The sequence below is a fragment of the Micropterus salmoides genome, unplaced genomic scaffold (assembly GCF_014851395.1).
Source record: "Micropterus salmoides isolate LMB-PRFRI ecotype aquatic unplaced genomic scaffold, ASM1485139v1 Ms_hic_scaffold_13, whole genome shotgun sequence".
In the NCBI taxonomy this organism is placed as follows: Eukaryota; Metazoa; Chordata; class Actinopteri; order Centrarchiformes; family Centrarchidae; genus Micropterus; species Micropterus salmoides.
In genome coordinates this window covers 21,642,298-21,655,328 of record NW_024040374.1, presented here as the reverse complement: position 1 = coordinate 21,655,328, position 13,031 = coordinate 21,642,298, and the positions used below count along the sequence as shown (strand labels likewise).

Here is a 13,031-nt window from a genome sequence, read left to right as displayed (position 1 = left end):
AAAAAGAAAAACAAAGACACACTACCAGGAGACTTAATGACATACAGATTCATTTTAATAAGCAATACAATCAAATTCATTTCAGCAATCAGCCTGCTGATATTGAGAAGGAAATTTCATGATTTCAGCTGGATATATTATTCACTATCAAACCTTGACAAACAGGGATAAAAAATACAGAATTATTATTCCTCAGATAATAAATGAAAACACATTAAAATGCAACCTTGACTGTAATTTGCTGTCACCAATTTTGTGCGTGGGTTTACAAGGAGGCAGCGTGTGTGTGGTAACATTGACACAAAAAAACCCCCAAAAACCCAAAAATGGACTGAAGCTGTGACAGAAACAACACCTTGGCATTAACAGCAATGTTTCACAACATCTGTAAGCACCTATTGATGATGATGAGAGTTAAAAACAGTTATATTTGTACAATAGAAAGAGGTTTCATCAAGTCATTTCTTTTCCATTGTGCTCAGCCCCATCATGTGTACCTTTTGCTTTCCTTATGTTTAGTTGTACATCAGCAGAGCCAATATAGTCACGAAGCGGACTTTAGTAATATGCAAGTCAAATCTACGTCCTCTTCAAAAATGACATGTCTCCTCTTTGGTCAACACAGAACATGACTCGCAGAATAACACAGCCGACATTAAAGAAAATATTTCCTTGAAATTACAGCAAGAAAAACTTGACCCTGTCCTCTCCAATGGATATACACAGCATTCAGAACTACACTGTCTGCATTAGCAACATCAGCCGCCTGCAGACTGGCACCAATGGGCTCAACTTGGTATAGTTGCATCTGAACTGGCTCCACTAGAAAGAAAAACAGTCCGTGTGATTTGTGTAAAACTACTCATGGAGTGCATCATAAAATTCAAGAAAGAGACATGTCAAAAATACAAAACATTCATTTCCAATCTGCCCAAAAACAAAAAAGCACCCATATTGACTTTTTGCTGACATAAAATGTTTGGATTTGACATGATTGTCGCAAAAAATACAAACCCATTCAAAGCCTTTTAGTAAAAAATACACTTATCATCGAAGACTGAATTTGACAAACTGTAGGTAACTGTAAGTTATCTTTAATATTTGCAAGTTCATTTGATGTCATTTGTTTTGTTTTTTTAAATATTTTAAAATGGCCTAGTCCAAAATATCTACAGAGCTCAGAAATACACAGTAATTTAACTGGTGTTGAAGTCAAGGAGCCCCATCCAGTGGAGTTAATGATGAAAAGACGCATTTGAGACTCAAAAGTGTTCCCAAGGGGAAGATGGATCTTTACATTGTACGGGACCGGTGTGAGTCAGGTTAAGGTTTAAGTTGGAAGCAGATACTAGGATACAGTTCATCAGGGCTGGACTGCTGTAGGGGTCCCTACTGTTCACGGTCGTGTGTGTGTGCAGGCGTTGAACAAACCCATCCGGACTTCACAAAACCCTACAAGAGAAAAGGATTGGCAATTAGAAGAAACATATTCTCCAGTTTTTTTGGATTGCAAGGTTGCAGCATATACTGTGTAATATCTCATGCACCAAGTACAAAACTCGTGATATGCCTTTACTTTCTGTTCTCAGACTGAATTTAACATTAAATTAGGTAATCATACATCATCTAGGCAGCACGTAGGTCCGCTTAAATTTGCCCATAGGCCTAAATTGTCCCTTAACCAACCTGTGCTATACGCTCTCCATATCCTCGCTGCTGTTGCCCTCCTCCTTCAGAGCCTCTCCTTCATTGGCAGCCTCCTCCACATGGGCCAACATATCAGCCATTAGTGCCTCCTCCAGCCTTTTCCTCACACTGTACACCAGCTCCTCCTGTTTCCTACACATGAACACAACAGGAAACTATTACACTTGGCAGTTACAGCTGCCTTTAAACAGCCATTGAATCAGCACACAACAGATGGTGTTTTTTTTCAGGGTCACTTGTTATTGGTACTGTGGGATTTCTGAGCAGACTCAACTTGATGAACTTTTGGTGAATCTAAGATGACAAAAGGCGACAACGAAATCCTCAAGGTCATTTCAAATTTGGACGATTTCTCCATTATTTCCTTGCAACTCATGCCTTGTATAGGAATTATTGTGCTTCCGCATGTAAAATGGATGCCAGTACCTCATGAACTGGTAAAACAGATAACATGAGACATTGTTCACACTGCCTGAGTAGTTATTTCCTGTTTTCAAACACACTGAAGGAGCTCTGAGCCCGATTTGTAACACGGCTGTGTCGCAGGCACACATACTGATACATTTTGCTAAAAGCAAAAACGGGAACTGCATTTTAAAGCCGACTGTGTATTGGCTCGAGCTGTGAACAATCAGGATCTAACGCTGCAAACAAACAGGTGATCCTTTTGTGGAGGTGTTCTGTGATTGCCTACCTGATGTCCTCATCAGTGACTATGAAGGCCTTGCACAGCGGCTGCGCTGTGTTGAGCCAAACTCCCGGGTTTTTCTCCACAGCCGCAGACAGCTGACCGGTGATAGGAGCAGCGCTGGTGTGCAGCGCACTCGCAATAGCCGACAGCAGAGTCTTGTCTGTGCAGCCTGGACCAACACCTGAGAGGAGAAACAGGGTGGATAGAAGATATTTTAAAGAAACATCACAGCTGTTAATGTGCTCACGACAACTTATAAATACAAAAAAATATTAGATTTCAATGTTTAACTTGTTTATATTACCTTGCAGGCCTTTAGGCAGTTCCATTGTTTTCACCAGCTCCTCTGCAATGTCATAAGCATTAAGACCACTAAGTTTCTTCTCCCAGAATAGCTGCAGACCAAAAAAAAAAAAAAAAAAAAAAAAAAAAATAGGAGTTAGATTAGCTGCAGGCAGTTTGGCAGAAAGAAATCCAACCAGTTAAATGAAATGCCGCAAACAAATCCACCATCTACACAGCTCAAGTCTGGCTCATCCGGTTTCAAGGTTGCACATTTCCTTCAGACAGAGCAGCTTCAGAAGCAACAGCATCAGATAACACATGATTCAGGTTTGTATCAGGTATGTACGGGCGACGTTAACAGCAAAGGGCGGAGGCTGCTCACCTGTCGGGGCTGGTCGACGGCTTTCTGAGGATCCGTCTTCACTTTGTTGTTTGGGTGGTTGGTCACCTTGGTAACAGGCTGCTTAAAGATGGAGGCTGTCTGTCTGACTGGGAGTGACGTGTTCAAGTCAGGTTTGCCCTTAAAAAAATAAAACAGAAAGGGAAGATGAGGAGAGGATGGACAAAAGGATTTAAAAAGGAGCAGAGACAGAATATGACATGCTTTTCCACAAAACTGTTGATCGCAACCGCGCCAGAGGACGCGAGGCTTCAAATTCACAGTTTTTAGTCGCTTATGTAAGTGCTCAAGACAGTTATCTGAAATGATCCAGTGCATGAAATCAAAGCTCATTTGTGCCATCAGCCATGAGGCTCCACAACGCCACAGCACCCAACTGACACTCTGTTCTTGATGATATTTTTGACATTTATCTAGTTGTAAATAGTTACCATATACTGATTGTATATAGTGTGCATCTCTTACATTCCTCTGTGCTGCTATATCAACCTGAATTTCTCCTACAGGGGATTAATAAAAAGGTATCTTAATTCTGGCTGGAAAAATAAATAACTTTACTGTTGCTGCCTTTTATGAACACTCTGCCACAGGGTATGCTGTATCTCTTTAAATTTAATACAATTATTCCAAACTGTTCACACCACCCTGGGTCCATAAGGAAAAAAAGAGATCATTACATAAAATTTCACCTACAGTGCTGGATCTATTAACTCTTTACCATAGTACAGTAAGTGTTCTCGTGCCAAACAGTGTCCAGGCCACCGTCAGTGAGCCTGTTTGTCTCACCTTGTTCTGGTTGTTGTTATCATAGCGCAGTCTCTGGCGGTTCTTGTTCAGCTTGCTCATCAGCATCTTCCCCGTCCGGAAATCAAAGGAGCTTAGGTCCATCTGGTTGCCAAGGTAGCGGGCCAGCTGAGGCTTGCTCCGAAACTTCTTCCCAGATGGACTGGCAGGGAGGTAGACACACTGGGTAAGACTATGCTACCAGAATTGCTTACATAAAAATAAACAAGGTCAGAACAAAAGACAGACAGACAAAGACAGAAAAACCAAACGGAGGTGACGGCAGGGAAACAAAACGGACAGGTCACGGGTCAAAATACACCAAACACAGCAGACAGAAAATCACAAAACAAGGACCACAACATGCAACAAGTCCAGAAGCAAACGAGAAACAGAGCACATCCAAGTGGTAAAAGACACTGAAATCACATTACTCTGTGAAATGAATGAAATCTTTGATGAACACTCTGTATAAGCCCTGTTATCTACTAAAAGCTGCACACATTTTAGTATGAGTAGATATGGCTATATATATATAAAAAAAGAAACATACTCAACAACATAGTATACACAGCCTTAAAATGAATATCCAGTGAACACAATGTAAACATGGCAACACTAACATTTGATCAAATGTTTCAGAATGGAAACATTGTATCTCCACTTGTGGGAGGCAACAATATATTTAGCCTGAGCAATGACAAAGGAACAACTGTGGGTGGATACGTGCTAGTAACTCATGCAAATGTCTCTTACATCACACACCACAGTTAACACCAGTAGGATTGTACAGTTAGCCTACCACAAACTATACAACCGACCCGCCTCCCCCCTCTCTTGCCTCTGTTCCTCATCTTGCTCTTCTCCTCTGCTAAATGAGAACAAATCTGGCGTTGTTGATTCACTTCAATGGGAAATAAAGAGTATTAACTGAGATGAGTTTTATTCATCAAAAGGCCTCGCCAGGCGTGAGTTGCTACTACTAGCCTGCACGCTTGGACAGGCTCCTTCTTATCCCAACACTTGTGAGAGGAGCTGGCCTGGCTGGCCTTGTTGCCCCGCTGCAAACAACCTCCCCCTCCCCTTCCCATCCCAAACTTTACACCGTTCCCCCCTTATCACACTCCTGTCTGTTTTCAACGTCCGCAAACTCGGTGTCTTGTGCACCTATAAGTTTTGCAAGGCCTCGTTCGTTTAGTACCTAAAATAATAGACATCGCTTTTTCCAGCTGACAAACCCGACTTTCTGGTCACTTCTTCCATTTTCCAGCCCTTGGGGAGAGCAGTGCAATCCCACCTTTTCTTCTCCATTTCCCGCGCGAGTAGCCTATAAATCCACTAAAAGTTACTGCGAATAACCAGATTGGATTTTTTGATTTTTTTGGATGGCAGGCCTATCGCTTCTCACGCTTTTGTTTCGACCATGTTACAACATGCGCCCTCAGTAATGGGATCTCCCTGCTAACAACATCTCGTCTCTTTGTCGTCGCGCAGATCGCTCCGCCGCGGACCTCAGCCACATCACCACCTGCCTGTATCGCCGGGGCACGAGGGCTACATCCGCAAGGAAAACATAGGACAGCGCGGCCGCATCAAAACACCGCGAGGCAGTCAGGACGAGACAGGAAGTTAGGAGATTCGGACTTCATAATAAAACTACATATTTGTCACGGTAAAAACACATCAAACGTGCAATTTGGTCTCAAAGTCTCAAAAGGCTCCTGTGATGCCCCAACATTAAATTCAGTACACTGTACACTAAGTAAAGTGAACTTATTTCACTGTTTTACCATGTCATTTATCATGAATTTGATTTTTAATACCTTGCAATTTTACTATATTCTATTATTATTCTTCTGTCACTTTTTAATGTAACTTACTCTCAGGTCTCCCTTAAAAAATAGAACTCAGTCTCAATGGGACTTGACCAGATTAAATTGACAAAATGAAGTCCAGCATCTATATAATGTGTAAAATACAGTAAAATCACATACATTTTCTAAAATGCTTAAGTAGTGTTACTACTACGATTAAAAAATACAACTTTAATAATTAAATTTCAATCAAATAGAAAATTATTAATACAATTAAATTACAATTATAAATTACATCAAATTTAAAAAATACATTTTTAATTTAGATGGGTTCATATTTAGATGGGTTGAAATGGTTAATACTGGAAAATCACATAGCATTAACTCTCTCGTTCTTGACCATTGGAAAGGTAGGGAAAAAACAATAATTATTCAAGGACCATTACTAGCTTTTTGCGGAGCTTTCAACTGCATGTACTGATCTTCATCTTGAATTAAAATATTTTTAAAATAATTAGTCTTTGAACCTAGGTTTTATTGTTTTCTACCTGAGCTTTCTTTATCTTAAACTCTTGGTTACTTAACTTAATCAAAAGTGAAATTTATACAGTATGTGTGAAACATACAGAGCAAGAACCCTCAAAATACACATTGTCATTAGTCTTTTGTTTTGAAATGTTCTACCGGAAGTAATGTTTTCTATTCAATCTAGCATGACCGGTGGCTAGCACGACATCAATGTCAACCTATGGGAAACATAAATTAGACTACAGCTACAAATAGACCGTAAATAGTCATCACAAAGATGAAGTGACAACAATCATGGACGCTGCTGAATAATTAAATCTACTACATGTAGTAAAAAAAAGTCCTTCACTTGTAGCTTTCTCGGTAATGTAAAAATGTTAAAGTTTCATGTAAGCTAGCTGCGTGAAATTGGAGAGCCGTTTCACCACGACAATGCCTACCGTTGTCATCCAGACTTGGAGCCGGCTTTTATGAATGAACAAAGTAGATTTAATCGACAAAACATGGACACCATTTTAAAAGCATGTCATGCATTTATGGAGGCTTTGTGTATGTAACAACGATACAGAAACAAATATGATCGCCGTTATACGATTAAAATCTGTCGAAATAGCACACTGTCGACGCAGTACTCAGACTCCGTGCTTAATTAAACATTAACTGTAAATGTCGGGAAAATTGAACCTTATCATGATTACGCTAAGAAACACCGACATCCTAGCTGCAGAACACAGCGTTGCTGTTTTCAAATGCGAGACCACCGAGTCCATTTGCCTAATCGATGGCAAACACTTTCCAAGTATATTATGAAAACGACATATCGCGCATTAAACGCTAACAGTTACAACTGCAATTAACACCCTTGACGGCGATTTCATTACCCTTCAGATGATATACTTACTCGTTTTTATCCATCTTGAAGACACTATCTCGTTTTCTCCCTCTCGCTATGTTAAATCCCTTCTCCCCTCTCCTCTTTCAGTCCCCTCCCCCTTCGATGGGAGAAATGAAAGACATTATCCACGCAAATTTCGCAGTCTGGCTGATAAAATTAGTAAAATGTCTGGCCGAGCAAGGCGTATTCTCAGGGCGCAACTAGGCCCATAATACCTCGGCGAATATGTATCATTCAGCATGCATGAGGTATTACATTATCACAAACTTTACATATGCATTCTGTACTTGTTTTTATTTCACACTATTTTTACAGTACAAATAGTCATGACCATTTAATAAATATCAGGTCAACAAAATCTATGCGTTCACAACTGCTCCATGCAAAAGAAAAGTAAATGCAGCTCATTGCAAACATACTAGACTTGCATATGAAGCACTGGACACAAAATAGAAAATAAAATGGACACACTGGGGTAAATGAAAGATTTATTCACATTAAGTGATACTGAATCAAGAACAGCATTTATACAGAGTGCATCCTGTTGTCCAAACTCCTAACAAGCCCTCAGTGACTGATTGTTGAGCCAGGGCATCCCCCTTTAAGCTTGCGTTGTTTAGCAATCCACCCATGTGCCCATTCCCAAGCTCTGGTCCTGTAGACAGACACACAGCCCATTCAGTAACACAATGTACATAAACACATCTGTTTGAATGTGTGACAAGCATCCTTCCTGTCTCTGAGCTTGGACTTCTGTCAAGACCGCATCCAAGGACGGGTTCAGGGGATGATGGGAGTCATCAGAATGAATATCATGAATACTGCCTGGGATTTAGGTTGCAATAACAGTATTATAGCACTGATATTATACTTGATCAACGTAGGAAAGCTCTAATGGTTAGTACCAAAATGATTGTACAAGTTCTGCTAAATGCATCATTTTTCTAAACCTTTATCTTGTCATAAACTGACCCAGTTTCTATTTTAAAACAAATCTGACCCATTTGCAAAGCTTTAGATTAGACAGAACCATAAATCTTTTGTGCTAGAACAGTTGTTGTCTAACACCCTGCACAAAAGCAGCTTGATCTCTGTGGCCATTCTTCCTAACACCTACAGTAAGCTTTGGTTAGTGAGCACTGAAGATTTTTTAGAATAACATTTCTGACCTCGGTATGGGGCTGCCTGTGCAGATGCACGAGTGGTGAATAGAGTTCCAACAAACTGTCGGGTGTAAGCAACTTTAACCAATACTCAGAACATTAATTTGAATGTTCAGTTCCAACACCTGGCATGACCTACACCTGTCTGCATCTTATCTTGAGTACATGGGTGGGGCTTACAATCCAAATGAACACAGCAAACAGAGCATGTGAGTGAAAGCTTGTTTAGAAGTGCTGCTTATAACAACAATACACTCACAGTTGTGTTAGTTGTGTGGGACTTTACTCATCCTTGAACTTCCCTCTAATGTATGGCACATAGTCTAGAACTAATCGCCAGTCTGTGAAGTGAATGAGCGCCACTCCGCCAACTGTTCCCCAGGCAACCATATTTGGTACCCTAGATGGAAGAAACCAAAGGCATTCATAAATGAGAGAAATCTAACCAAACCACTGACACATATCAAGAGCAACTTGGACAAGTATACTGCTTAACTCAGTCCGCACAATGAATTTAGGAGAGAGGACTTTGGATTCAACATGCACACTTCCTATAGTCTATATACAGTAATGGTGGCTTTGACCGACTTCTCCTTATTTTTAAGATCCGTCGGCTGCAGCAGTTTGAACTTTAAAAAAAAAAAATTGTTCAACAGGCAGTTTTCAAAGGTTAATTTTGTTTGTGATTACTAAATGTAATGTATGACTTGGTTTAAGTTGTTGCTCATGGGAAAAGGTGAATTACTGATCGAAGAAAGGGTCAATAAATTAGTCAACTGACAGGAAAACGTTTTGATAACTGATTACTTAGTACTCATTTGTTAGCCAATCAACATAATTCTTACAAATAATCTTTATAAATGACTGTCCATCAGTGGCTCTTTGAAAATTATAGTGCTGTGTATTAAATACAGGTGCTGGTCATATAATTAGAATATCATCAAAAGTTGATTTATTTTTTTTTATTTTTTTATTTCTTTCTTTCAAGCAAAATAGTGTGACAACAGAAAAGATACACAATAATAATAACTTATACACTTATGCTTGAAATAGAGTGGGAAGAAGTAAAACTTATTAAACCCCACCCTAGTCTATCAAAGAATTTATACATACAAAAAATAACTGCTTCCTTCATCAATAATCTCAAAGAAAAAATATTAATTAAAATAATAATAACTCATTTAGAAACAGTGGATGCACAAGTCAAAACCACACATTCATACCATACATACTAATAATATACAAATATTTCCACAGGTAACAATGATAATCAAATACCAACAAGGGTAGACGAAATACCACAAGGGTAAATAAATGACAACTAATCCAACAATCTGCACAACATGAATACAATCAAACCTCATTGTAATGGAACCAGACCTTTCGTTTGTAAAGATGTTTGAAATTGTGAATGCCTTGACACTGCTTTAATTCAAGCCCCAGATTATTCCACAAAGTAACCCCACAAACAGACATAGAATAACTCCTCCTGGTGGAACTCGCCATTGGTACCACAAAGTTTCCAAAACCTCTCAAACTGTACGACTGCTCCTTATGAGAAAACATATTTTGAATGTTCACAGGTAATAAATAGTGATACGCTTTGAACATGAACTGTGCATTATAAAATTTTACAAGATCCTGCATTTTTAATAGCTTTGATTTGAGAAAGAGAGGATTTGTGTGTTCAAAATAGGCGGACTTGTGTATAATTCGTATAGCTCTTTTCTGTAGCAAAAATTATTTCAGTAATTCCATTCAAAAAGTGAAACTTGGATATTATATTCATTGAACTGAAAAGTATGAGCATGTACAGCACTCAGTACTTAGTTGGGGCTCCTCTTGCCTGAATTACTGCAGCAATGCGGCGTGGCATGGAGTCAATCAGTCTGTGGCACTGCTCAGGTGTTATGAGAGCCCAGGTTGCTCTGATAGTGACGTTCAGCTCTTCTGCATTGTTGGATCTGGCGTATCGCATCTTCCTCTTCACAATACCCCATAGATTTTCTATAGGGTTAAGGTCAGGCGAGTTTGCTGGCCAATTAAGAACAGGGATACCATGGTCCTTAAACCAGGTACTGGTAGCTTTGGCACTGTGTGCAGGTGCCAAGTCCTGTTGGAAAATGAAATCTGCATCTCCATAAAGTTGGTCAGCAGCAGGAAGCATGAAGTGCTCTAAAACTTCCTGGTAGACGGCTGCGTTGACCTTGGACCTCAGAAAACACAGTGGACCAACACCAGCAAATGACATGGCACCCCAAACCCTCACTGACTGTGGAAACTTTACACTGGACTTCAAGCAACGTGGATTCTGTGCCTCTCCTCTCTTCCTCCAGACTCTGGGGACCTTGATTTCCAAAGGAAATGCAAACTGTACTTTCATCAGAGAACATAACTTTGGACCACTCAGCAGCAGTCCAGTCCTTTTTGTCTTTAGCCCAGGTGAGACGCTTCTGACGCTGTGTCTTGTTCAAGAGTAGCTTGACACAAGGAATGCGACAGCTGAAACCCATGTCTTGCATACGTCTGTGTGTGGTGGTTCTTGAAGCACTGACTTCAGCTGCAGTCCACTCTTTGTGAATCTCCCCCACATTTTCGAATGGGTTTTGTTTCACAGTCCTCTCCAGGGTGCGGTTATCCCTATTGCTTGTACACTTTTTTCTACCACATCTTTTCCTTTCCTTCGCCTCTCTATTAATGTGCTTGGACACAGAGCTCTGTGAACAGCCAGCCTCTTTAACAATGACCTTTTGCATCTTGCCCTCCTTGTGCAAAGTGCCAATGGTCGTCTTTTGGACAGCTGTCAAGTCAGCAGTCTTCCCCATGATTGTGTAGCTTACAGAACTAGACTGAGAGACCATTTAAAGGCCTTTGCAGGTGTTTTGAGTTAATTAGCTGATTAGAGTGTGGCACCAGGTGTCTTCAATATTGAACCTTTTCACAATATTCTAATTTTCTGAGATACTGAATTTGGGATTTTTATTAGTTGTCAGTTTTAATCATCACAATTAAATGAAATAAACATTTGAAATATATCAGTCTGTGTGTAATGAATGAATATAATATCCAAGTTTCACTTTTTGAATAGAATTACTGAAATAAATCAACTTTTTGATGATATTCTAATTATATGACCAGCACCTGTATGTTTATACAAAACAAACAGCTGTCAAGTATCTACTTAAACTCTAAGTGGTCGCTGTAATGCAAACAATCATATTTGACCGGGGAAATAACTACATTACATTAAAACGCATGTCTATATGCCATTAACGCACGTATTGAGTTTTAATAATACTAAATATGTGACTGAGTCGTCATTTAATATCTCTCTCATATATATATATATATATATATCTTGATTTTTACATAATTATGAGTTTTTCCAGACTAATTAACTGGTCAAACGTTTCATAAATAAACTGCTAACGAGCAGTAATGTACTTAGATAAGGGCATATAGCAGCGGCCCAGAAGTTGCTTTCCGCTCCGCAGAGAATAGGCAGCAGGTCTATTTTTGACCCAAACCACGTCAAGCAGCACAGAGCAGATCGAACCGGGCAGGAAGTCAAGCACAGACCGGCAGAGAGAATCCGGTCAATTTTCAAAATAACCCTGTGGAGACTCCCGATCGTAAAATAACAATAAACACGGTTAAAACAGACAAAAAGAAATCATTTAACTACGTAGCCTACTTAATCATAGTAGAAGCACAACATGCAAACACTGGGTACCAAATCAACTAAATCTAAACATGTCAGCAAAATGCTGATTCTGAAATGCTCCATGTGGGAAATGCAGCCTGAAGTTGACTGAACGAAGCGGGGCCACAGGGAGCTGTGAAGAAGGTGGTAGAAGCGTGGGGCAGGCTGCACGCTTCGCTGCTGAGACGCTTTCTTATGGACGCATCAAAACCGTGGCGCAGCCGTAACGTGCCGTAGCCGAACAAGCTAAAGTTAGCTCTTAAAGCAAAACGGGTCACACAGGAGGACACAGGCGGTGAAAGCATCATTCTGAACAGGACACTCAAAACTAATTACCAGCACCGTACGCCACCTCTGTTAGTCATGAACTTACCACGCCCTCAGAATACCAACGTACTTTCTACCGACGATTTTGTTAAGAATGTTCTGCACCATCCTGACCTTCTCTGTTGTAGTTCTTCACGACTTGCAATGTTTCCTCGCTGATGGCTGTGAAGGACCCTGGGCTGCCTCTTCTTATGCCTGTTTAAAATTATCAACGGGCTGCGTGCAACAGCTCAGGGTCTTTTCAGGCCACAATTTCAAAAGGTCTGTATGTACATCACAGAGTTGTTTTAATTCATCTTTTTTTCCCCCTCTGTCTTCAGCAACCATCCAGCTTTAACAATCCGAACCTGCGTGTGCGGAAAAATCTGGTTTAATGTATTGAAATCAGTGTGGTGCCTTGGTTGCATTACCATTAATGCATTAGTTCCCTTATCGGCTATGGGCAATGGAAAATATGAACAAATTCATTTTCCGAACTACAATAAACCCTTTATTACAATGTTTTCCTTTATTTTCCTTTTATGTATACAATATTCAAAAGCCAGACATTGGAAAAGGTATAATCTGTTATTAAAAATGGCACATTTATTGCTACATTACTGTTATATACAGGACAGTTCTCAACTATATATATTTATATATATATATATATGTATGTATAAAAAGAAAGAGAGAGAGAGCGAGAGAGAGAGAGGGAGTGAGGCCCTCTGAGGACCCTGCAGGAGTCAACAGCGT

General features: G+C 39.9%; 1 protein-coding gene across 4 annotated transcripts; it reads right to left on the bottom strand.

Moving 5' to 3' along the window:
- Positions 1 to 33: 33 nt before the first annotated feature.
- mbd3b (methyl-CpG binding domain protein 3b) lies at positions 34 to 7,221 on the bottom strand. Of its 4 annotated transcripts, XM_038716190.1 has the most exons (8): positions 7,110 to 7,138; positions 4,669 to 4,737; positions 3,870 to 4,029; positions 3,066 to 3,203; positions 2,703 to 2,793; positions 2,402 to 2,579; positions 1,687 to 1,839; positions 34 to 1,452 (listed from the first exon to the last, which is right to left on the bottom strand). In XM_038716190.1, the coding sequence occupies exons 1-7, from the start codon at positions 7,121 to 7,123 to the stop codon at positions 1,692 to 1,694; spliced, it is 798 nt and encodes a 265-aa protein (XP_038572118.1). In that variant the 5' UTR covers positions 7,124 to 7,138; the 3' UTR covers positions 34 to 1,452; positions 1,687 to 1,691. The 4 variants fall into 4 exon arrangements, with proteins under 4 accessions (XP_038572118.1, XP_038572119.1, XP_038572117.1 ...); XM_038716191.1 differs by lacking the exon at positions 4,669 to 4,737 and having other exon boundaries at positions 7,110 to 7,221; XM_038716189.1 differs by lacking the exons at positions 4,669 to 4,737; positions 7,110 to 7,138 and adding an exon at positions 5,068 to 5,351.
- Positions 7,222 to 13,031: the final 5,810 nt, after the last annotated feature.